The following is a 27,317-nucleotide window of genomic DNA, read 5'->3' as shown; positions in this document are numbered from 1 at the left end:
GCTAAATATTCCAATAAAATCCTGCTTACTCCCAGGCATTTTGGACGCATTTCTCTGGCCAGAGATATATATATATCTCATGTTACTAATATGGGATCATTTTTATTGATCATACAGCTTATCTAAACTAAAAATTATATTACAGCTTTACTGGCTGTTTAGATAGATAAGGAACCTAGTTAATTAATATGCTTATGACGTATATTTGTGCATTCCCTTCTCCATTCCCATGTGCTTTGTGGGCGTGGATGCAGTGATGTCATTCAAAAATCCTTAAAAGTCTTCCGGAGTAGGAAGCTTTTATGTTCCCTCCGTTGGAAGCCTCCTACAGGAGAATTTTAAGCGGCTTCTTTCGTCTCCTACGGTATTCGGACAGGCGGCAAGATGGCGTCACAAAATCAGTTTCCGGGTCACGGAGGAGAGGAGGAGGATCGGTAGGAAAAAGGAGACACTTTTGCTACTCCTCCTCTCCTACTCCTCCTTTCCTACTCCTCCTCTCCTACCCCGGAAGAAGGTGGAGGAATCGAGGAGAGGAGGAGGAGGAATGGAGGGAAGGAGCTGTAATTGGGGAAATGGGACAGCTGATCCCTTTTAGATAGGATGTTGACTACCGTTGAACTGAGCCAATCACAACGCTCACTTTCAGCATGTTTCAGAACATTACTATCACACACAGCTAAAAATTCAGATATTCCAATAAAATCCTGTTTACTCCCAGCCGCATTTTTGGCCGCATCTCTGACCAGTGACTCTGGCAGCCCTGTCTGACCTCAGCCTTATGAGGGATTCAGTTTCCTCATCAGTCCCTAAGTTAAAATAAATAAGTAAATAAATGAATTAATTAAAATTATATATATATATATATTATAAATAATATATGTTTTTATATGTATAACATGATACACATAGGGTCATAAATATAGTTTTACTGAGCATACAGTTTATCTAAACTATAAATTATATTACTGCTTTACTGGCTGTTTAATTAGATAAGGAACCTAGTTAATTAATATGTTTATGACGTATATTTGGGCGTTGCCTTCCCCATTTTCGCGTGCTCTGTGGGCGTGGATGCAGTGATGTCATTGGAAAATCCTTAAAAGTCTTCCGGAGTAGGATACACTGATGTAACCTCCGTTGGAAGCCTACTATACAGGTGGATTTTAAGCGGCTTCTTTCGTCTCCTACGGTATTCGGACAGGCGGCAAGATGGCGTCACGAAATCAGTTTCCGGGTCACGGAGGAGAGGAGGAGGATCGGTAGGAAAAAGGAGACACTTTTGGGGTTTCTGGACGCAGCCCAGGTCTTGCGTTTTCTGCCGCGGTTCCGCTTGCCGCGAGGTCAAAGTTGAACCATGTTGAACTTTGACCGCGGTGAGCGGTAGTGTAGTAGCGGCGTGGTTATGGGCGGGGATACGCGATGGGTTCCACTCTGCTCCGCTGTAGCGACGTACCGCTCTACCGCTATAGATTTAATTGAATCCTATGGGGGTCAGCGTACCGCGCCGCACCTACCGCGTTCGGTGTGTAAGCACCTTTACGCGAGTGGCTGGTGGAGAAATGGAGATTTCAGTAGGGGAGCTCCGTGACTTAAAAGGGTTTAAAAGGCAAGAGCTATTTCAGTTATATGACTTTTACTACTAGCTTCTAAAGCGCCGTGGATTTTATTGCCTGTAACATTATGCAGATATCGTAGTTAGCTTACAATGAGAGGGAGTGTGCTATCGCGAACAACTTCACGACTGCGATTTGGAAGTAGGCACGAGCCGAAGGCGACCGTTCGTGCTCTCAGACGGCATTAGCCGAGGTGATTTTCTTTCTCTTTTTCAACAAAAGACGAGCCAGCGCCGCGGGCGAGCGTACCGTGTCTGATCGCTAGCCTGTGCTAAGCTAATGCTGCTGCAGGTGGAGGTGATGATTTAAAACGGTCTCGGCGCAGTGATACAGATTTAGTGTGAGAAGGCCGTAATGTTATCACAAATATCATCACGGCTAGAACACTTTTCAACCAATCAGATTGTGAGGTCGGAACTAACTGTTGTATTAAGATACATACATATATACTGTGAAGCGTGATTTGTGTAGTCAGAGTTCTTACCCAGTACTTGGGGCTGTGAGTCCGTTTGGGTGGCGATATGGTAGCGAGTCCAGTATGATAACACAGCAGGGGAGACTGAATGGTGAATATTAGCAGAACCACATGACAGAGACAGACTGTATACACTCTGTATATACTCTCTCTCCCTCTTTCTCACAATAACTCTAACTCGCCCCCTAGTGGCTACAGAGCTTTCTATAATTCTGAACTAGTGCAATACAGAACATACTAACATTTGCCCTCTACTAATTATTATTTATTGCAAACAATATAAATACCTACCATCTAACTGAACGTCTATTTACACTTAATGCTAGTGTTTTATAAACACATTGCTTAGTAAGGACAATGTTTATTATTCTCACATGATTGCTCATCAAAGAATGCCTTCAAACTGCATTTCAGCATATTTATTGTTCTAGCTAACTGTTGGATGTAATTTAAATGTACAAAATATGCTTTACAACATGGAATACTATTTCACACTGCAATGTATTTACATTAACCTGAATTACAAACGCTTTTACCGTAAAATAAAAGCGTGCAATTACCCATTCTTACCCATTCTTACCAAAGAGGGACCTAAATCCCCCAAATCCCCAAATTTACAGACATCAGCTTTAAAGTATTTTAAGTGCACTTTATAGTGGGCTCAATAAAGTGTGCTGGCATCTGCCTCCTGCCTCCGAGAGTTGTTACACTCTGAATTAATTAGTATCTATTATGAATCATTCAGTATCTACTACACGATTCATTAACTACCATGAATTATTTAATTATTAAATTACTGTGATTTATTCTGTAACCACTATGCATTATTCAGTATCCACTATGAATCATGTAGTACCCACTATGAATTATTTAGAATCTACTATGAAACTCGTATGCGTAGGGTCTTTAGTAGTGAGAGTGTGGAAGTGAAGTGGAGGTCTGGATTGTGTACGGACTCTCAGAGTTGAAGGGGTTCAGATTAGCAGCAGAAGTGGGCCGTGCATGTTTCTGTGTTCCTGTGCATTTGTGGATCAGGGGCTAATCAGCTTTGCTGTGTTTCAGCCTGATGCTCTCTCTCTCCCGCGCTCGCTCTGTAAAGCCATTTGGATCACACGTCTGACCTTCTGTTTGGCAGCTCCAGCCTTTACAGAAATCCATCTCTTTTGGCTGAACATGTTTGGGCCGTGGGCGGCTGGCCCAGTCTGGCCTGCTCCACCAGCCTGTTTTCCTCAGTCGAGTGTGTGTGTGTGTGTGTGTACGCGCGCGCGCACGGGGTAAACACGTGCTCGTCTGATGCCACCAGTGCTACCTTGAGAACACTGTTTGGTTTCAACAACCCAATCAGAAAACAAACAAGAGGAGAAAGGGGGAATGAGTGTGTGATCTGTGGAGCCGTTTTAAAAATGGTGTAAATATATATTAATTGCATGTGTATTTTTTTAAGCAAACTAATAGTTTTTCCCAGTTTGGCCTCACATTCCTTCCATAATTCACTAATTTGTCTGAGCCTTTATTTAGTGGTGTTGCTACTATTGAGTTCAGAGGGTAGATTACTTTTTATTAATGTTGAAATATCTCTCTCTCTCTCTCTCTCTCTCTCTCTCTCTCTCTCTCTCTCTCTCTTTCTCACACATGCACACACATAGTTGCTGCCTCTATGAATTTGCCATGTTTATTTTCCTACTTGTTTAATTCCTTGTTTATTCAATAAAAATAGTATTTAAAAGTTTTCTCTATTGAGGACGTTCAAACTTTTTAGTTATGACAACTCTTTCCAGCACACCACCTTCACAAACTGACTGTTTACTTGCTACCAATAGGTAGATTCCACCCTTGATAGGTGCCTTTCTACCAGACAATCAATGTTATTTACTTAACCTCTTAGTGGTTTTATTGTTCTGGCCTATCTGTATCAAAAGTCAGTAGTCGCAGGACACCCTTTTATTTCAGAAGCGAAAGAGAAATTAAACGAAATGGAAAATGACACCTGAGGGTGGGGGCTTATCTTCTAAGCTATTTCCAGGACATTGAAAGCTGCCATATTTCGTTTTTAAAATAAAAGGTTGTCCCAAGACTTTTGACTCACCCTGTGAGTGTTGATACTAAGCACATAACGTGATTGTTCCCGCTAGGATATTAGTGATTAGTTTACACTCACCCACTCAAATATGTGCAGCTTATAAACAAAAGGAACTGTGTGTTGTGAAGATCAGTCTACAGATTCCACACTTTCAGCACATGGCCACTCTATTGACCTCAGCGGAGAATTAGCACAGTAATACACAGCCCTACTACACCTGAAAAGACACACACACACAAACCTCTCACATTACATAAATATCTCTGAATGAGCTGACTAATGTTTATGTCCCACTATTTGCTCCATAAAGTATTGTGCAAAAGTTTGGGTACCCCAGTTAAAATATCATTGACGTGTTATTAAAGTTCAGAGTGTATAAAGTGAGCAAGTCTTCTACAGCACGTTTAATTAATTCCAGTACTGGAGGGCCGGATTCCTGTATAGTTTTAGGAATATGTCTGTTTCGGCAGGTTGCCCAATGCTCACCCCTGTTGAAGGAACTTCATCGTTCATCATTAACAATTCAGATGTCCACTCAGACTATTTACTTCGGATCCATTTTATTATGGGAAAATTTGGTGGATTCCCCTTCCAGTAATACATTAAAGGTCACCTTCCGTCGTTTTTTCTTTCATTTTAAAATGTCTAGTTGTGGTCTCTAGTATGAATGAATGACATGTGAGCCGTTTTTGTAAAAAAAAAGTGCTCAGGTGTCTCTGTATAGCTCTTTTTTAATGGACTGTTTTAGGGGTGTGTCCAAAATGACCGGATTCCAGCTTTGCTCATGAATATTCATACATGCAAACAGCATGCAAATATCTCTCCTCTGATTGGCTAGGAGCACTGCGACGCCCCTCCACCGCTCTGCCGCTCACTGCCTCCCACCTCCTAACTGATGAGCGGTGATGTTGCGTCGCTTCAGCTCCGCCTCTGGGAGTTTCTCGAGCCAAGGTGGGCTGGTCTGTGAGTTTCTGCCTACGTAGGCAGAAAGATAATTCAAAATTCACCCGTTTTTCGGAGGGGGGGAGGGGGGATTTCTTTGCTTAGCTCCTGCAGACAATGGGGGCTGCAAAACAGTTTAATGTGCAGGTGTACACATTCAACTCGGAGAGACCTACTGTATTCCACAAAAAACAAGAAAAATCGGATTTTCGCGGAAGGTGAGCTTTAAACATAGCAAGAAATAGTCAGTCAGTCGGTTTCTCGGATGTTCTTTCCAGTTCGCCAAAAATCTTTTTCTGGAGGCCGTAAAACTAGATCAGATTTATTGCTTGATTGATTGTTGAGGTTAATTTGATGAGGGTTTCTGGTTTCAGTGAAATATCCTGTTTGGTGTTAACAGTCTGTACCGTAGACCTTCGTTTCCTCTGAAATAGAAAGGACGTTTGTGCATCTGCTGCAAAAACTTCCATTATGAGTAAAGGAGAGAAACCACAGAGAGGTGAAATGGTGAGTTCTACTGTAATAAACTTACTGGATTTAATAACACACACACAAACATGGCAAGTCATTAAAGACACTTCGTCAGCCAATTGCGTAAAAATGAACTGCAATCAAAAATGCATGCCTATTTTTGCACACTTTTTCAGCTAAGTGTCGTCAGTCACAGGTCCTCTCAGGAATATTTTAAGCACACTCTTCCCTTGTTGTGTAGAGACAGATGTAAAGGACAGATATAAACACAAGGTGGCATGTTTCTTCCTTAGCACACCTGATTTAGCTCAATTGTGGCTTAAAATGACAAATAATTAGCCCAAAACTTGTTTTAAAATCTATTAAAAGCCTATGTACACCAATTAGCATGTCACTCACTGCGCACACAAAATGTCTATTGGAAAGATAATTGAAGCAGACAGTGGTGTTGGTGTTATTCTACATAGATCTAACTTAATGTAGTGTATATACAGCTGTATACAAACTGCGCACCCTTGGTAAAATGGCTTCCTATAAATAAAAAAAATCCCAATTTTAATCCTGTTTATTAATCTCGTTTTTTGCTGCTGCCTATTAGTTGGAACTCTTCCTACCACATTATGTTATTTATGAGTTTAGAAAGGGTCAAAGCTAGCATGTTCATCCTCAGAAACACATGGCGTTTTACATCTTTTCAAGAAACACCTCTGAAGCTTAACACGCTTGGAGGAGGACACTTACTACTAATTCTTTTATGTCACTTTGCCTTGCCGTATCTTGTTCATTTTAATGGAGGGATTTGCAGCCTCACTGTGTAGGTAGAAATACTTCAGTATATTTCAGCTAAATGAAAATGAGCACAGCCTCCATGCGGTGTCTAGTAATTCAGAGTCAGTCGGTACATCACACGTGTCACACACACAACAAACTGCTTTCTAATGTGGAGGAAAAGCTAATTAGTAATATCAGTAACTGGATTTCAAGAATTACATTAAAATATGTAAAAGGTTACAAATACAAAATCTTAAAAATAAAAACACTTAAATGTTCTTGTCAGTCCTTCCTGCATCCTTTCTACCAAATATAGTGAACGTTTTCAAAACTAATCGAAACACCCTTGATATACTTTGTGATGTAGTCCTGTTGATAGAACTGAAAATAGAACTTCCTGGGTGAACTGTGCGGTCCACAGGGGTTAAGGGGTCGCTTAAGTTTTGGGTTTGTGTTGCAGCCAGTGCTACAAGAAACTTTTTGCTGTTATAGGGAAGAATGGATTCAATTATATTACCATTACATTTAAGCAAACCTTAAACATCACACCACCTGTAAAAAAAAGAATATGGCTTCTTCAGCAGAATAATGACACACCTCAAAATAAATATCAGAGGAGAACCTTTTTTTTTTATTTGAAATTTACCTAAAGATACAGAGGTTCATTAAAGAAATAGAAGGTTACAAAGTATTTCAGTCATCAGTTTCTGTGGCACTGTTGTAGCCAGGTGTTTCTGATCAAGAGCTGGACAATATATTCATATTTTATCGCGTTGTGATTTTTCTTATCATATAAACACAATGCCTATCAAGGATATCATCACTGCTTAAATAACACTGATCCAACTGTACATTTCATTACATAGTGTAAATAATCCTATTAAATTGAATCATGTACAGCTAATAATTGATACAAATGACTGTACTATGCATAAATCAGTATTTGAATAGAATATTTAAAAAATCTGCCACTCCTGATGCATTTTTCTTTCGCAAGTCAAAACATAATTAATAAAGTGTATCATAATACACGTTAAAAACTTTGATATAATCTTTTGCCATATCGTGCAGCTCTATTAGTGTGTGATTGCATAGACCAAGGGTGGGGCTGATCATCTCGAAATCAGAGTTATAACATATAGACTGAAATCAAGACATATATTGTGATATAAATGTTGGCCATATTGTATAGCTCTAGTCTAAACTAAATTAGATATTATGAGTTTTTTTTTTTTTTTAATGTTTAACATGGCTGTCAGTGAATGAGAAGTTACATCAGAACAGTCGTCAACAACTATTAGTCACATCTATTTGTGGACGCCTCACCAAGTAATTTCCAAGTAGCTAATTTTTAAGTTCCTCTGCTACCGCAAACAAACTGTTAGCAAGAGCTTGGTTTAGGTTCTCAAGCTATTGTAAAAAGCACAGTCCTTTGGCCTAACGGTGGTTTAAACCCCTAAAGGGTTTGAGTGTTGATATGACAAAAAGATTAGAAGTGCACTTTGGTTTAGCTAACCCTTTTAGCATCTTAGCATTATTTTTTTTTCTTTCTAATATCTTAAACTGCAAAATACATCAAGGAAAATATGCTCAGCTGTGGTACAGACATTTAAAAAAGCGAAGTGTCCCCAAACATTTAACTTTGGCAACATAACACTTCACCCACTGTGTCATATCTGCTAATGTGTTCATTTATTTCTGTCAGTGCTTTTAAAGCAACAGTTTGGTAAAACATCAAATGTACAAACACATAGGCCCTATCCGGATGGGATTTTCTCTTTTACGGGAGGTCTCTGTAAATTTGATCCCATCAGTAATGACCATGTACGTGTTTTTCTCTGAAGTCCTCTGAGAAAATTACAGGCTAAATTACTTACTGTGTTTCACTGAACTCTGTGGTCCTCCGGTAATTTTAGTCCTGTCCAGATCCACATCTCTGAATCTCGTCACTTTGCGTTTAATAAAATAGCAATATGTCCACTGCTATGCACCGTAATTACACTTTGGAAGCACAATTCTACAGAGATCCAGTTTAATATGAGTGTGTGATGATTTGTATGGGGTACATGAGTTAAACTAAATTACTGCTTTAACAGAACTAACAAAAATAAAATGTAATTATTAAATTATGGCAAAAGTTAGTTAGTTAGTTCAGTTATGGACCAACATTTGGAAAGAAAAATACAAAATAATAACCTGGGCAACATAAACTTCACCCATAGCACCATTAGCTTTGGTTGTTGTATTTGGGTAACCTAAAAACATTGATGCTAACTGGTATAAACACATGCTAGCTAAGCCAGTAGCTACATTTTCTTTCCTTGCTGTGGTATCAGAACCCAAACCTTGTGTTTTAGCCACCTTTATGCCAAAACCCAATCTGTGATTTTAACAGTAGCTTGGAGGATAACTAGCATTGTTAGCTTCATTAGCCTCATTGTGCAAAAAACAAAGAATAAAACTTCAGTAAACAAACGTCACAAACTGTGTTTTGAGTAGGATGGAAATTCAGGTTATCCGTGTGCTACATGTTTACTACACTCAATTCACAGCATCATTAGCAGCGTTTTTTTTCCTGGCATTTTTTTTTTTTAGTTATTGCGAACGTCATTTTTCAAGCAGTTCATGAAGAAAAGTGAGACTAGCCTGGGTGTGTGTCTGTGTGTGTGTGATGCAACGTCAGCTCAGGGAAATCAGGACTTTGGTTTCTGAGCATTTGGCATCATTTGCAATTTGCATGACTTGCATCATTCGCATCATTGTCAGGAAGAAGGCTGGTTTGCATGAGGTGGGAGAGCTGCAGTGCTCAGAGAAAAAAATTACACTGCTGCCTGAACGTAGCTTCACAGTAACACACAGGGTGAGGTCAGATGGAATTTTTGACCTGATGAAACTCAAGCATGTCAGAGTGCAGCTGCTGCTATGCTTCACATGAGAAGGGAAATCACCCATGTTGTATACACACACACACATGCACATGTACCTTCAGCACTTCATTTGATTCCAAACAATATCAGTAAAAAGAATATTCTAGAATTTTCTCAATGTGCAGCTCATTGGGTCATTATTAGCTTTAGCACTGCAGAGAGACAGAAACATCACACAGCTGAACTTTAGCTGAACGAGACCATCAGTGGGATGGCCTTGTAGGATGGTGACATCTTGAAAAGCCCCAAAATGCATCACTTTTACTCACACTGGTGTGTATTACCGTCTGCAGCTCAAAGTCTTCCTGCTCTTTACTCTTTACATCCAGAAGGATGAAATGATTGAGTTTACCGACAATTTAGCAGCTCTTTTTATAAATATACATCTTGATTGTGTCCAAAAAACACCATTAGAAATCCCCTGTTGCATTTTACACTGTTATTGCATCTATATTACAATTAAATTGCATAATATCAAAATATTAACCAAACAGTTTTTTAATTCACAAAAATATGCATTTAAATTACAAAAAATCAGAAGTAAGATATTTAGAAGTAATCAAATTAACTCACCTCAGCTCACTTTATTTATACTCAACTCAACACAATTAATCTCAGTTTACCTTAATTTAACTGTATTAAACAAATCAAGTCACCTCATTTCAGGTCAGCTTAGTTCTACTCAGCTCAATTTAAATGTACTCACCACCTCATCTAAATTCACTCTAGGTCAGCCCAACAATAAAAAAAAAACTCATTTTAACTGTACTTAATTCAGCTCACCTCTACTCAACTCTATCTTGAGACATCATTAATTAAAATATCAACAATACATTTTTCTTTGAGTCACCTTAATTAAAATTTCATTTCTGCTGTCTTTAATTCAGCTCATTTCAACTAAGCTCTATGCTATTAAATAAAACTCTTCTCAGCTGGACTCTGTTCTAACTCATCCTTACCCTGCTCAGTTCAAATAAATTGAATTCAATTCAGTTAAACTCTTTTCAACCTTAATAAACTCAACCCAAATCCAATCAGCCCACCTTAATTCAACCCAGACTCAACTCCACCTGCAACTCAATTCAATTAATTTAGTCCAATTCAAATAAATTCATCTCACCAAAAATAAATTAATCTCAACAACAAACATACTAAACACTAAACTCAACCAACTTCTGCTCAGTTAAATGCAATTCAACTTCATTCCATTCTATTTTGAACCCAACTCAACTTGGAAAATCTCAGCTCATCAGACCTAAATTGCACTCCAATTTATATAATTCAACCCAACTCAACTCAACTCAACTAAAAAAAAAAACATATATATATATATATATATATATATATATATATTAATCTCAACAACAAACATATTAAATTCACTTCAACTTCTGCTCAGTTGAACGCAATTCAACTCCACTCATTTCTACTAAACCCAACTCAACTTGGCTTATCTTAGATTATCTGATTTAAACTGCAATCCAATCTATTTCACTCAACTCAACACAGCTCAAGTCAAATAAACTGAACTGAATTCAACTCAGCACATGCAACATTATGTAAACAAAGTGAAAACATGTTCACTTTTAATATACTGACAATTTTAAGTCAGCTGAGGCTAAGGAGGAAGAGACAGGATGTGTGTCTCAGTGCAGACAGCGAGGAGGCTGGCGTGAAAGTATAAAACCCCCTTTTAGCAAATTGCTGTTGTGAATTTGTGTTTTTCTATTTTGGCTTATTTTTTTCTTCTGGACTATTTCTGGGGTTTCGGCATCTCCGGAACCCCAAAGTTTTTTTTTTTTTGTATGCAAAGTTTCCTCAAGTCATGTGACTTCCAGTTGAGAGCAAGAGATTTTCTATCTCAGACCACATCACACACCACTAATTAGAGAGAGAGAGAGAGAGAGAGAGAGAGGGAGGAGGAACAAGTGCTACGCATTAAGCGGTGAACCGTGGTCGACTCAACACACTTCTCTGTATACACACACTCTCACTCATCAAGAGAGAGAGAGAGAAAACAAGAGAGAGAGAGTGAGTGAGAGAGGGAGAGAGAGAATAGAGGAGAAGTCTTCTGGGTATGGCTCAAGGCTCTGACAGCAACGACACCAGCTACACCAAATCCCCATCACCGGGAAATAAACAGGTACTCTCTCACCCCTCCATTACTCTTCCTCTCTTTTTTCTTTATTATTGTTTCTATTCTGTTGTGATCTTTTAGATAGATAGAGATAGATACTTTATTGATCCCAAAGGGGAAATTTAATTCAAATTCAAATTTTGCTTTTACATGAAACTGTGCATTACTATTGAACTTGCACTGAGTTTACTCTCTGCTCAGCTTGATCACTTAATTCTAAATCATGTCACTGATGCGTTCAGTATATAGCTGTGTTTAGTTAAATTCAGCCCAGTTTAGTTCAGTGTAGTTTAATTCAATTGAGATTTATTTATTTTAATTCTGTTCAGTTCTGTTCAGTTTAGCTCAGCCCAGCTTAATTTAGTTTAGTTCAATTAATGTCAAGTCAGTGTAGTTCTTTCTTTATTAGAATTTAACACTGACATCAAAACATTCTTTACTATTATTATTATTATTATTATTATTATTTTTATCTATTTTTAGTCTCTGTCCGTTTCTTTCTAGCTCTATCTCCTCATGTCAAGTCATTCATTCATTTCACTACATTTTCTTTCCTGTAAGGGACAGCACCTGCTCAACCTCACCAGCAAGCACACACACACACACACACACTCTGGGGGTCCTGTTAGTGTCCTACAGTGTTGCAGTAAGAATGTCTGTAATTGGCTAATATTTTGGAAACTGCATGTGAACAAATATGCTAATGTCTCAGTGATCATTTAATTGACCCGACAGAGCAAAATAAATAAAATAATAAATAATGTTACTAATAAAAACATTTATAAAAGCTATAGTTTGAAAAGAGCATTTATGTTATATGTATAGCCTTTGTTTTTTCTCGCAATTAGTTTTACACTGATTTTAAAAGGTTAATATAACTTGTATACGTTATCTAATATCTAGTAACTGCACACATGCCTAAATCATCTGACACAAAACAGGTGGAATCACTTGTTTGTGTGATGCTAGCAGTTATCCATCCATCCATTGTCAATACCTGCTTTATCCGTCAGGGTAGTGCTTTGGGGGGCTGGACTCTGGAGTGGAAGGCAGTATACCCCCTGGACAATCCATCGTAGAATTCTAGCAGTTATTACTATGCTAAAAATTCCCCTTACTTGTAGCTACATTAGCCTCCTAGCATGTAGCATGATTTTAACACCAACAACCACAAGCTGGGAAAAGCCAGGGGTAGGGGTATAAAAAATGTAACTGCAACTACTAAACTAAATTAATTTAAAATCTCCTCTTCACATTGAGCACTGTGCTTTAGGCAAGTGATGAAGCTCTGAATCATGTGGACATTGTACAGCAGGAGCTCTGAGATTGTAGCCCACAATCAATTACTCACACTTTTACCGTCTTAGCTGTGTGTGTGTGTGTGTATTATCATGAACTTGGACACTGCAGTACAGTGACTGATATTTCCCACACCTCCAGAGTGGGCTTCTGTAAGAGAACAGTGAGCTTCTTAAAAAAAAAATGGATACTTCATAACAGCCCATTGTATTAGCATATAGGCTAGCAGCAACAGTTGGTGCAAAACCAAAACAATGAACAATATTCACGGCTTGAGCTGAGTAGGATGCCATCACCCTGATGAAATAATTACAGAAATCCTCCCACAGGTAGAATTTTCACTCAGAATTTGATGTGAGGTTTTTCTGTTGTTGTCCTTGTCTTTTTTTGTTTTGTTTTTGTTTTACGGTCACAATACCTGCTAATAGAGAGCCAGCTAGGGGGAAGCTAGCTAATAAATGGTAGTAGTGTATCGCTAATTATATGTTATTAACATTATAGCCTCTAAATGAGAGCTGAATTACAGTTACTGAAACAAGACTCACATTTAGCTCAGATTTAGAGCATTATATATATATATATACTGCTATAGTAGGGCACTGTACTGCAAATATTAGATTTAAGCATTTGGCTAAAGCTACTAACAAAAAAAAAAATTAGTAGTTTGATAATGCTATTTTAATACCTCTTAGGATACTGGTGGCTGGTGTTATGACAGTGCACTTGAGCATGTTCTGGCTTTTTAAGCTTCCACTAGATGTTAATACACATTTTCATTGACTCTTGTAGTAAAAATTGTTGTCTCTGAGCTTCTGAGGTTTGGCAGAGCTGCAGCTTTTTTTTTTTAAACCATTGACTGCCAACCAATGGGAGAACTTGTTTTGCTGTATTTACCCAGATACCACTGAGGCAAAAATTTGTGATTGGACAGTTTGCAGTTTCACAAATTGAACCAAAATTTTAACTACATAATACAAAATCATACAGCAATACTACAGATATTATATACAATCAATAGTGCTCTGAAATAAAAAAAAAACAGATATAACTATGTTTTTAATTATCAGATCTCTGTAGAAGTCCCGCAGTGTTCCTTACCACTACCCATCTATACATGCTGTACACAGGGTTCCAGTACCATATTAAAAAGTCAGATTATTACTGTTCAACATAACAAATTAAGTGAGATGCTCGCAGTCCATATGTTACTGGTTGAGCTGCATAACGAAACGTTCAGAGAAAGAAAACACAAGGTGAAGAGCTAAATGAGTGAAAGCAAGAGTAAGAGTGAGATATGGAAAATTAGAGAGGTAGAGATAGAAAAGCAGATATTCATAGAGAGTTGAGAAAGATTTCTGAAGAGATAAAGAACAAACACAAACAGAGAGAGAGAGAGAGAGAGAGAGAGAGAGAGAGAGAGAGAGATGGTGTGTATGAGTAGTGCAAGTAGTACAAGTGATTACTGATTATGAAAGTGCCGTTAGGGACAGGAGGATGGCTAGCAGACCCACCACACCCTGAACCAGTCAAACTTACTAACCAGAACTCCATCCAACCATCTTCAATGCACTAGAAATGCTAACACTAACCACACTAACAGGTCCAGGATGCTAGCATTCATTCATATCTGGCTTTGATGGCTTTTCTGTATTCCGTACTCCAACACAATACTACTAAGGGTCTGTGAGGATGTTTCTGGTGGAAAATTGGTGGAAAACACACACACACACACACACACACACACACACACACTGGAAAATATAATTTGTTATCTTTAACTACATTGACAAAGATCTTCAATAGACAGAAAGCTGTGGTCAGAAAGAATGGAAAACTGCATAGTTGAATGATCAGTACATGGAAGGTGTCAAAGCTGACAAAGTGATCAGGTATCCATACTAGGCTAATAACTTTAAATGTCCACCCTTTTTTTTATATGAAATACAGTATCCTGATCACAGAGGGTGCACTCAACTGACCTACCACGTGAGGCAGCTGATGTTCAGGTGATATTACATTCCCACAATTAATAACATGACCAAATAAGTCCCTAACTCTGCTGTTTTTGTTGTTGAGTTTAGCAGAACACTTTATGTGACAATTGTCACATGTTGGTCCTGGGAACCCCTACAGTTGAAAGTGCAATTCACACAATTCAAAACAAATAATCTAAAATTTTACACGAACATGACTCCATGCAGTTCTTATAAGCATTTTCTGCAATCCCATTGTGCAGTAAACAGCATTAAACAGTCGCAATAGCATTATTTCATTTCTGTTCCTAAGCTGTAATTTTGAGGTAAAAATGTTTTATGGTGTTGTTTTAAGGAAAATGTGATCCATTACACTTGACACAGGTTCAGACCTCCTGCATTTAATAGAAAACAACTGAATGCTAACACTAAACATATTAGCTAGCTAATATTTCCTCATTATTAAGATCTAAAAATAGGTTGAATGGGTTGCCAAATTCTCTTACCAGACTATGGAGACTGGAAGAAGTTTAAGATCAGACGGCGTGCTTAGCGTCATAAACCTTGTGTTTTTATTAAGGGATGAATGTGGGTCAGTAAATAGCTTAGTGGATTTTGTCAAAATACTTGACCCTGTTTAGCAGCTTTTTTTGGCCCCCTCAGCTCCCTGAATGTGACTAATCTTAATTCAGCATTAACATCATCCATGTTATTTATCACTGGCTATAACAGGTTTACTAGGTTAGCTAAAGGTCTCTCCAGACTATTTTTCAGAAAGTCTAATACCATACCATAATACCATAAAACTTAACCCAAAACTGCACACAAAAAGTTAAAAAGTAAAAAGATCCAATGGAACACATCCATACCCATTGTAGCAATTATAAAATCAGTAAAGTAATCAGTAATCCACTCAAGAGCAGTACCTGCACCCACACATACACTCTCACTGTTGGTGAGGGTCTGTCTGTGGGGAAGTTTCTGATGGAAAAAGGTGCACTGATGTTGTTGTGGGTTTTATCAGACAAACGTCACTGCACACACACACACACACACACACACACACACACACACACACACACACACACACAAAAACTCAGCCTTGAGGGAAAAGGTTATCCATTGTCTTTACTAATGTCAATCCATTCCTCCAACTCTGTGAGGTAAACAGAGGCTCAATGTGGTGGAGAGGGTATCTGCTGATGAAGGTGGGATTCTGGTTGCTGTTGGGCTACATGGGCTTTCGGTTATTGTTTTTAAATCTGCCAATGTTGCTTTTAGGGAAGGAATATATCTCAACAGAACCTTTTTGTTCTCAATTTATTTCTTAATTTGAGCAGAGAGTCAGTATGACGGTATGTTATCCTTATTTCCATCCCTTGTAATTCTATTCTTAGTAACAAGGCACCTGAACTCCATAATTGTCTCAAAAAATAATGGATAAAGCACCATCATTATAGAGAACACCTTTCCACAGCTCTGCTGGGGGCTTTACTCTCCCCTAGCCCACAACTGACATTCAACATACTGTTAAAGGTCTCAGTCCATCATTTTTTCATTTATTTTGAAATGTCTAGTTGTGAATGAATGAATGCCATGTGAGCTCTCTTTTCTTGTGGAAAAAAGTGCTCCAGTGATCCGGTGCTTAAGTATGGTGAAGGAGTGTGTTGAGGGTTGAGGGGGGGGATAGGAACAATAGGATTTCAGCTCTTGCTCATGAATTCATACATGTAAATATATCGCCTCTGATTGGCTAACAGCACTGCGACACCAGCAAGACGGACAACAGTTACAAACTTTTTAAAATAAAGACATTTTTACACTAATAACAGTTTTTGTAATGTCATATGTTACTTTACAACATGTGTAATGCCCTGACCTAGTCTTAGAGTCTTTGTTAAACGTGAAATCCACTGGGGATCCTATGTAAATCTTTGGAATATAATACAACACACAGCAGTGGGTAGTCCAGGTCCAGAAAGTAAAATTCCACCCCGGGGTTTTGTTGGCTAAGCCGCAGAAGAGCCACCCAGGCAGTTGGAACAAAACTCTGAGGTAGATTCTAACCATTTGTTCCTTAGCTCTGAATTACTGGGCAAAGCATATAACACTGATGTGTTATTTGCACAAATAACACAGAAATGAACTGCCATGCTGTTCTTAGCGCTGTTAGCTCCTATCTGACAAGACGTGCATGGCTGCGTGGTTTTAATATGCAGCATCATATACAACTCAGAGAGCTATACCTTTTGTATTTCCCAAAAAACAAGAAAAAGTGGATTTTAGCAGAAGGAGACCTTTAAAAAACGTGTGGCTAAGGTAAAACACAGGTCACTCAGGTTCCATTTATTCAGTTTAATACAAGCAACACAGGTGTCACTAGAAACAGGAGATCACTACAGTGCTGGAATGTTAAGGGCATGCCTGATGTTGTATAGCTAAAGCATATTTAGTATAAACTCCCCCTTAAATACTTAAATGCTAGCTAGCTGTCAGGACACAATGCTAAAGCTCTATTACTGAAAGCTATTTAAGGATGTGACTCTCAACTGACAGAAAACTGACATCTCTCCAGGGCTCCACAGACGAGATGAGGAAGGTGATGAGGCGGGAGAAGAATCGCATTGCGGCCCAGAAGAGCAGAATGAGGCAAACACAGAAGGCTGATAGCCTGCACTTGGTGAGAACCTTCATAACCTATCACAGTACTTTCACCACAAATGCAGACTTCCCCAGTAGGTTAAATGTTCAGTGCAGGTAAAGTGACTCTCCACTAAACAACTTTAGTAGAACAGAACACTTCTTGACTACTTAACTACTGAGTAACTTTAAGAACTGAAGTGGAAGTCCTTATTCCAGTCAGAACCAATCATCATAAAAAAACCTATGCAGCTAAAATTAATTTCTTACTTGATTTCACCCATTCCAACTTAAATGGTGCAGCTGTTAAAATAAATTTTGGTGCCAGGAGTCTACTGAAAAGAGGTTACAGGAGCAGTTAATTGTTAACCCCGTGTCTGATGCAATGAATCAGTTCAAACTGGGTTTACCCTGGAATTTTTACCCTAATTTTACCTCAGATTCTCATTCTACCTGAATCTGTAAAGTTTTTTTTGTCAGATTTTGTCCTCCCGATCACATTCGTTACCAATCAGAGCATATCAAACATGTTTGATTTTTACAACCTGACTTATGAGTAAATAAAGTTCTAATAGGCAGGCCTGTTCACTTGGCGGCCATCTTTGTTACACTGTTAGGCAGTTCTTTTCAGACATATGAGACCAAATGACCACCTCTTTGAAGGAAAAGAGAACAAAATACTCTAAACTGAAGGTCAAAATTATGTTTCAAAAATAATTTTAAGTAAACAAATATCTGTACAGATCATGTTTGACTCTATCTTTCCACCAATGACCTTATCCACATCCAGATTTACCCTTCTTTCGTTTTGGGCCAAAACTTTGGGCCAAAAGTTGGTGGGAATCTAAATTTACTATGTAATGCAAGTTGTTTGTTTTGGAGTGTGTCCAGTTATGTTTAGCAGCAGGTTGAATTTGTGTACTGCATAATTCATAGTTGGTTCATTTGTGATGGACACTTTTTCTTTTGCCATAAGATCAGTAAAAGTCCACACTGTATTTGATGCGGTTTAGAACATAGTTTGACTTAAGTTCCACAAAAGTACACTACTCCACAGAGCTGTATGGTAAAACCACAACCAAATACTTCAGCCTAATATGAGTTATCCACCAAAAAGCAGAAGGAAGCTGTGGTTTTAAAATAGCTCAAATATGTTATGTTTTAATATATATATATATATATATATATATATATATATATATATATATATATATATATTTTTTTTTTTTTTTTTTTTTTTTTTTTTAAGTGTGTGTTTAAAAACATGAACATAAAGAAGAATACGTTAGGTTCTAAACATGTCTTGGCTGATCGACTCCATCTGGTGTCAGTGATCCATTTTATTCAGTAAGCTGTTTCTTTGAAACATCTTTGAAATCAGAGAAAAAAACTGGACAATCTTTTTCTTTGTTTGTGGGATTTAAGGTTTTTTTTTCACGGGTGGCTTCAGTCTCTCACCATCTCAGAATTTATCAGGGTTGGCTGTGTCACTAGCTCAAGGGTGGCCGCCAAGTCACGATCATGTTTTGTCGAGGCTGAGGACCTGTTACCATTGCTAGACACTAGTTTTCTCCTCCAGTGGGGACATTACAAGTTAACATAATATAAAAGTTCAGCGCTGCAAATAATTATAGTTTTGGTACATGAAAACAAACATGTCCCGACACGCATTTTAGTCCAGAGTTCTTTTAGCTTACAAGGGACAGTACTAGTTCCTGTTCCACATAACTAGTTCCTGTTCCGTAATTTTTGGAATGTCAGTGTAGTAAAGACTTAGAGTTAAAGTAATCTTAGGTATTAAAGATTACCATATTGGGTTGTACCTTTTGCAGAATACACCAACTGTTATGTGCTCTGAGGTGCATTCTGAGATGTTTGCTTTTTACTTACTGTCAACTTTAAGCAGTCTGGCCGTTCGCCATCGACCTCCCTGAAAAAGGCATTTCTGTCTGATATTGTATAGCAATATTAAAGCTGCTTTTTTGTTTCGCTGCTGAAGCATTAGATTTCTGCCTATAACACTTAATAACACTTTTGTTCCATCGTCTCTCAACATGTTGCTGTATGTAGGATACTTTCCCTGAATGCAGTGCTAGCAAAGCTAATGGTGAAGCTAATAAGCTAACAGAGGCGCGGGCTCTTGTCCTGCCGTGTATTTACATGGAGCACTGGTGAGCATGTGGCGATGCGTCATGGCTTCTGTCGAATTTCACACTTGGCTGTGGCTCTGGCCATGTTTGCCTCCGATTCTGGCATTAATTAGATGGCGTGGGAGAGCGGCCGTGGCGAACCCTCACGATTGTGCATCTAGTTAGAAAAAGTGGCAAACATTTCTGTCCCTGTTTCATCTCTACACTTTCTGCACTTCGGCACAAAACGAGCCGTTCTCTTAGTCACTATTATATTTGTTGTTCCTGGGTGTTTTTATCACGTAAGTATTAACTCTGCGAATATAAATGCAAGGCTTGTTGTCATTTCTGAGTCAGGGTGTAGACTTGCATTGGCTTCTTCTTGCACATCTCTCACTCAGTAACAGAGTGTTTGCTGAGCACACACAGGCCTTACGGTTACTCAAACCTGAACCTTTCGCTCTCTTTCACTGCAGTGTATGTGTTTTTTCAATGACTGGGCGTTTAGGAGCACTATTACTCACGTCCTTTCACTATCTATGGTGTGGACCACCGTCTGTCTTGCCCCGCCCTGGTCCTTGCCGTCTGCGGTCTGGGTCGTTACTATGAGAAACTTTTACAGGAGTGTTTCCCGATGCCGGCACCAGGGGGGAACCCGTGCTGCTGAGCTGAACCGTCCCAGAGCGACCACACCTGACTCAGCACTGCAGACACCTACAGAGAACAATGCAATACTTTGCTTTACAGTAGTATAATCTAAGCACACTCAATTTCTGTTCCATCACCATTTTTAAAAACATTTTAAAACACTAATAAAATCTGACAGAACCTTCATGAATGGTTTGTAGCCTTTGGCTCCATAATGCACCAAAAACATTTTCTTTGGCTTCTAATAGCTACTGAGTTTTTGGACATCTCCACATGAAGAGAGGGCTTTCCCACTGACCTTCCACAGTGTACGCAGCAAGCTGATTGGCTCTTTTTGTTGAGAATGTAACTTTATCCGTAAACTATGTTGAATATTTCGAGAGCTCTTACCATCAATAATAATGTCTTTGCTTACACTCCATCAGGTATCACAATCAGTACAAACTTAAGGTATAAGGCAAATGTAGCTAACATGCTTATATCAAAGCCCTTCTTGGGAAGTTTGTTCACTCTGTTGCCATCTTTGTAACAGGGTCAGGCTCGGGCAGTAATCTCTGGCCATTCGAGAGATATCTCACAACACTTTGAATAGAGATGGATCAAAATACTGTAAAAAAGTCGAACTTAAAACTGAAAACACATGTTTTAAATCACTGATACAATCTGAACCAAAAAACTCGTGAACTAAAAAAATTATGAGTTTGGTGTTTGTTGACTGCATCATGCACAAAAACATGCTACTAATCTTCCACAGACCTCCACATTGAGGGGGCTTTCCCTTTAGCAGGCTGACGTTCCTCTTCACACAGTGTAAGCAGCAAGCTGATTGTTTTTGATACATTTGTTGAGGGCAGGACAGGTCCATACACTCCAAAGCAAGTAAAGTTATGAAGTTAACAGTAATAGGCAATGTTATATCCTTGCACTTAGCAAGATCTAGTGTAGCTAGCTAACAAGCAATGCAACCATTATAGAAGCTTAAATTCCACCAGCTAGTGCTGAGCAACCCTGAGCTAGTGAGGTTAATGTAGGGAACAAGCACAGGACCTTACACACCACAAATTAGCATGAAGCTAATCTAAAGAGACAAGCTTGTCGTGACTGGAATAAGTGGCATGGAAACTAGCATTTTAGCTGAATTTTCACTGAATTTAAAATCACAAAACCCAGAGAGCTCACTCAGCTCTGTGAGTCACTGATAGTGAGCATATTTGATGAGTGTGAAGCATCTCAAAGCAGGAGTCTTTTTTCTGTGATAAACTGATTTCAGATCAGTAAAACTTTTCAGAGGACTAAAGCCGATTCAGTACTAATTGTAAGCAGATTTGGACCCTCACACTGTTCACTATTATTACTGCTAGTGTGAGAAATACTTCCTGTCGACCTCCTTAAATTCCCCAGCGGTCATTTCTCAGTATTCTATCAGTGGATCCTCAACCACAACCTAGTCAGGTTTCCTCTGAATGAGAGTGAGGGTGGAGTTCTAATACTGTGGGCTGATCTGATTATCAAGAAACTGAGTTTCCAGTGCATCTGATAATAGGCGATAGGAAATTCACGTTTTCTATAGCATTTAGCACTTTTCCATCAGATGAACAGCTATCCACACAAGGCAGATAGAACAACAACCTATAATGAAAAAAAAACATACAAACCCTGTACAGGCTGTATTGACTAAATATATTAGTAGACCCATAAAAGAAACTGATGAAAGAAACTGAAAAATGATGGTTCCAATGATATTATGTTCATTTTATGTCAGCATATCTATAATGCCGCTTTAATAAAATTATTTCTATATGCAGTTCTAATAAGATTAATATCCAGAATAAAGTTTTAATAACATTAATATCCAGAATGAAGATTTATTAACAGTAATATCCAGAAAGAGGTAATAATATATTAAATCTGACATCCATGTTCATTGTAAGTTAATTACATATTCATTTTCTTATTATACATTATCTCCACATCAATGATAACTTTTTAAACCATTACATCAGATTGCCAACATGTATTACTTGTGAAACACCTAACTATACCTTTTCCTAGTTTATAATTGATATGTATGAATTTATAATTTATGTACTATTATTTAAAAGAAAAAAAGTATCATTATTTATTATTATTATTATTAGTAGTATTATTAGTATTATTATTGTTAACTTTTTTAGCCTTCAGAGTAGCTCTTAATAGAAAGACTCTTAATTAAATGTGAGATCCTAAACTTAAAGTTAGCATATACACTTATGGTAAATGAATACTGTGTGTGTGTGTGTGTGTGTGTGTTTGTGTACACTGCTCTCAATGTGAGTGTGGTTTCTCTCTTCACGGCCATACATGATAAACAGGAAGCTTAATTTTCCCTCCGTATGACACGTTTCCTGTAGTAGGTTTGTGAGCCGCATAGCGATGCTGGGTGAGAAAGCTCAGCGTGGGCCGAGAGGGGCGGGCACTGCTGTCATTTCTGGTAAGGACAATTGAAGGCCGTGGGCAGAATGAAGTTTGAGTGACATGCGTCACAGGGGCATACCCCAGTGCTAACACTAGCACTAACTGGAAGACAGCAGAATAGCTCAATTGGCCTGCGGCCTCTGAGGCGTCTCTGCAAAAGAAAAAAGAAAAAAAACAGGCGAGCGGGAACTCTCTCTCTCTCTTTCTGGTTTGGCCCCCTTCTGTCTCCCACACCTGTAGACCAAAGAGCCCAACACACCTCTACACCTGCGTCACCCCTCATCAGATTACTTTACTTAAAAATGTCACGCTTGCTTTTCTAACGTAGATTAAACGAACACCCACACTGTGTTCTGGACATCGCTGTATCTCCCCATCTGCTCTGTAAATACCAGGATTTTTTCTTGTAAAAGTTTAAAAACCCACAAGTGAACCCAGTTACAGAAAAGTTCATCATTCAAAAACATGAAAATGTAGTTGGATTTCGTCTGCTGTATTTGTTTTGTTCTCTTGTATTTGAAATAATTGGTACTCATATTTGGTCCCGATAGTACTGATGCCTGGACTTGACTGTATTAGTGTTTGAACTGAATATTATAGTATTGATACTTGCAGTTGATCCTGATAATATTTACACATGGAGCCCTATTTTAGGGATCTAGAGGCAAGCCGCCATTTGGCTCCAAAATGTAATGTAATATTTTCTTTGGCTTCTAATAGCTACTGAGATTTTGTACATCTCCACATGAAGGGCTTTCCCACGGACCTTCCACAGTGTACGCAGCAAGCTGATTAGCTCTTTTTGTTGAGGATGTAACTTTATCCATAAACTATGTTACATTTTGATAACTCTTTGCATACACTCCATTAGTTATTAATATCATTGCAAACTTAAGGTATAAGGCTAATGTAGTTAACATGATTATACCAAAGTTCAGGCAGTATTCGATTCGATTTAAAATTGATTCATTTAGGGAAATTTCAGTTACAATAAAAATTGTAGTTTGAACATAAAAGGGATGTAATTATACAAGGAACACTCAAACTTCCATTATTAAAATAATTGTGTTTATATTATAGAGACTTAACACAACAGTTACATCTCTTTTAATATAATTTAATGTAGCTTAGTCAATTGCGACACCGTGTTTCACATCTCCATACAGGTTTGGAAATGGCCACTTTACTCAAATGTTTATGTGTAAGTGAAATATAATGTGGTTCCAGAATGTTAATGAGGCTTTGGAAGCCATCATTTTCAACAAAGCTGTCTATATATATAGACATTTTTGTTACTTAAAAGAAAAACATAACTTGCTTCAGAAATTTCTTATTTATTCGCGAATAAAAGGGAGAAATTTACCCATACTAACTACTTTAGATGTGATACTACAGTAAGCAAAGTGATAATAAAAGCACAACAAGCTAAATGAATAATGTAAAGAGAGCAAACTTTATTAAATTCAAAGGAAAAAACAGCCAAGCTCTTCTCCTGTTATAAAACCCAGCCCGGAAATCACATTCATTCCTGGGGACAAAATAATCTGGGTTAGTTTAGCACACCAGAGGCCTGTGGTGCTCTGAAACCTGGCTAAAGGGGGATTAGCTTCCCGGTGAAACGGCTAACGGTGGATTCAACCGGTCAGGTCTTACTTAAAATAAAGTACAGGCAGAAAAACAAACTGGAAAACAACTTAAAACTGTGTTAAATACACCAGTTTAATAAACACAAGCAGCACTGAGTGGAAATACAGAATAAAATTACTTACTTTGTTACAAAAATTTCCCGCAGTGCAGACTCCTGGGTGCCGTGCTCCAGCTCACCCCAGTCAGAGGGCAGTCCTCAAAAAAGGCTGGTCTCAGAAGATAAAATGCGAGACGTTAAAACTGTACAAATATACAGGAAAAATGGGCTAATTCTAATATGAATCAATATAGGGTCATTCAAATGAAGATCGATTTAAATCGAAAAATCTTTTTTTTTAAACACACCCCTAATCGGTACTATATGTACTGAAAATTGATTTGGTGTTGATGGTTTTTCTACTTGGACTAAGGTACTGTGTCAGTAGTATCGATAGTCAGACTTGTCCTGGTCTGGGCTTGTCTTAGTGTCGAAAATATCTGTACTCTGGCTTGTCTTGGTGTTGATTGTATGTGTACTCTTAGTGATATGTAGCTGATTTGCATTACTTGTTATGCAACTCCAGCTTTATGCACCATTAGCATCATGCATTAAAACAGCAAACTTCAGACAGTAAATGTTTACGTTTTGAGATTAACCATTGGTTTGTGTTTCTGCAGGAGAGTGAGAGTTTGGAGAAGGAAAACGCCGCTCTGAGAAAGGAGGTGAAGAGGTTGACGGAGGAGGCTAAATATCTTACCACGGTGTTGACCAACCACGAGGCAGTATGCACAGGTATAAGCCACGCTCCCACGGACCTGCTCTACGGCACACCTTTCCACCAGCACATCAACGTCAACGTCCAGCACTATCCGCTCTGACCTGTCACAGACAGAGAACTTTACAGTCTATTAAAAACCTTTACAATGGCCATTGACGATTATGGGGAGGGAAAGTGCAGAAGTTCGCCATCTGCTGGTTATGTTCAAAACATTCCGAATTGCCGTTCACTTCATGGCAAACTAAGAATCACGCAAAGCTTTCGAGGAACGTTCTTTCTGCGGGTGTACGCGAACAGCAGTTACAAATATTATAACTGTAATATACAACTGATACTACTGATGCCCATGCCACTTCGTGTGGGATTATGTCTGAGTTTGTGGTGTGTTTAAAAGGAAACACTCTGTGCTTGTCTTTTGCTGTCAACATGTACTGTACTGTAAACAATCTGTACTGTAGGATTACAAGTCATTGTCAACCTACGTTTTGAATGCAAACAGCAGGGGGCGCTCTGATCACTTTCCCTCCCATCTTCACGACAAGGTGAAAAATATACAAGTATGATTCACGACTTCGTGGAACAATAGAAGCTTACTCACAATGTGACGACTGGCGGATGAGGTGTTATTTCTGGTCCATACGTATCCTCCCGACAACAAAATAACAACCTAATGTTTGTTCTTTGTGGAATAAGAATAAGTATTTTATGATAAAACAAAAGATTCAAATAAACGAAGGAATAATGTATCTTTCTGTGTGTTGCTTTGAACTGAAATGTTTTGGTGCATGACAATGACGTACTGAATGTTCTAATGGATTTATTGTGATTATTTTGACGCTAGTGTTCAGCAAAGCCAGCAATATTGTGGTTTTCATTTTTTCATTTTTTTTTCCTTGTCCCAGTTCTGTTGGGACAATAGCGTTTATTGTGATCTTGAGCTTTTATTTTGTGTAGTTTTAATAATTCTAACTTTATTTAGTTATTTTTCTATTAACTTAGTCTGTAAAAGATTAGGTGTTTACACTAGGCCTTATTGAGTCTTATTGAAATTTGAAATTTTGGACACCGGAGTGACTTTTTACCACTCAAAGTCCTTGACTCAGATTGCACTGACTGCTTCAGAAATGTACTTTTTGCATGAGTCTTTAGATTAACTGTCACAAAGATGTGTTGTATAAGCTGGCCTTGCAGCTAAAGAATGTGATTTTAATATTGGGGAACCTCAGTTTTTGAGGAAATCTTTAAAGAAAATAAAAAACTCCATGTTAACAAAAGTGTCTGATTTACTGGTTCTTTACTTTTATCTTGAGAACAAACAGAAGATGGAGCAGTAGAGCAGTATATCTGCGAGTGTGTGCATGTGTGTGTTTGACAGGGAGAATGACAGACAGAGATAATGTGTAAAAGGCTGAATACTGAATATGCTACCCTAAATATAACCAGTAAATTGTTCAGAAAAACATCTTGCACAATATTCAACACAAGTGAGTACATCTTCCAGTGATCATGTTCTAGATCAAGATTGTATGTGTGAATAGGGAGCAGGGCTGTTACATGTTATATTTTGGGTACAATTCTCTCATACTGTCCAGTTGATATTCAACATGGCACTTTCTGGCAAAGAACTCTCTGAAGATGTGGCTACCAGGCAAGATAAAGGAGAATTTTGCAAACAAGAAAAAAAAGAAAATACAGCCACCTGCAACTCAGAATTGTAGTTAAAAATGTCAGCCTTAACGCTCTACTTACAAAAAAAAATTGTTGGGTTTAAATTAGGCTGGGATGCGGCCTGGGTCAGGCTCAGACAGAATGTGCAGCACATGAATGCTTTTTTTGTACAAAATAATTCATATTTAGAGAATATGTAGAAACAAGTCATTATGACACTTGTGTCACAATTTAGAGTCATTATTTTTTTTATAAAATTAGTCATTGTTTAGAAACAATCATTGTGAAATGATTTCCATAACAAAAGCTTCACACAACGGGGAAAATAACCTTATAATGAGTTAGTTATAAAACATTTTTATTTCATGCTATTTTAAATCATTTATATTATAGAGCAGGTATTATTTGGGTTGTGGGACATTCCAAGCGCTGCAGTGACACATGGCATGAAGGTGGTTTGTGTTGGTACAAGTGGAACAGACGCAGCAGTGCTGCTGGAGTTTTTAAACACTGTGTCCACTCACTGTCCACTCTATTAGACACTCCTAGCTGTAGCAACTGTAGCTGCTCCACCTTGTACAGTGCTGAGATTTTTTTTTTACTTTACATTTTAATATCAGACAAATATAACCTGAATAAGTATAAAAGTAGTTTGTATATGTTTCATTTATTAAGAGAAAAATCT

At 38.2% G+C, this 27,317-nt stretch overlaps 1 protein-coding gene across 3 annotated transcripts; it reads left to right on the top strand.

Annotated features, from left to right (window-relative positions):
• Positions 1-278: 278 nt before the first annotated feature.
• Positions 279-25,710, top strand: batf (basic leucine zipper transcription factor, ATF-like). Of its 3 annotated transcripts, none has more exons than XM_049478218.1 (3): positions 279-434; positions 17,264-17,368; positions 24,864-25,710. In XM_049478218.1, the coding sequence occupies exons 1-3, from the start codon at positions 303-305 to the stop codon at positions 25,062-25,064; spliced, it is 438 nt and encodes a 145-aa protein (XP_049334175.1). In that variant the 5' UTR covers positions 279-302; the 3' UTR covers positions 25,065-25,710. The 3 variants fall into 3 exon arrangements, with proteins under 3 accessions (XP_049334175.1, XP_049334190.1, XP_007259929.1); XM_049478233.1 differs by lacking the exon at positions 279-434 and adding an exon at positions 1,117-1,259; XM_007259867.4 differs by lacking the exon at positions 279-434 and adding an exon at positions 11,191-11,422.
• Positions 25,711-27,317: the final 1,607 nt, after the last annotated feature.

Source organism: Astyanax mexicanus, chromosome 1 (genome assembly GCF_023375975.1).
Source record: "Astyanax mexicanus isolate ESR-SI-001 chromosome 1, AstMex3_surface, whole genome shotgun sequence".
Classification (NCBI taxonomy): Eukaryota; Metazoa; Chordata; class Actinopteri; order Characiformes; family Acestrorhamphidae; genus Astyanax; species Astyanax mexicanus.
Note: the sequence above shows the minus strand (reverse complement) of the source record. Positions and strands in the feature narration are given on the sequence as shown.

Bases quoted from the DNA above. Each gene is read 5' to 3' on its own strand.
- batf (XM_049478218.1), top strand. From the start codon at position 303: ATGTTCCCTCCGTTGGAAGCCTCCTACAGGAGAATTTTAAGCGGCTTC. The intron at 435-17,263 runs GTAGGAAAAAGG...ACATCTCTCCAG, and splicing joins GGAGGAGAGGAGGAGGATCG to GGCTCCACAGACGAGATGAG. The intron at 17,369-24,863 runs GTGAGAACCTTC...GTGTTTCTGCAG, and splicing joins AGGCTGATAGCCTGCACTTG to GAGAGTGAGAGTTTGGAGAA.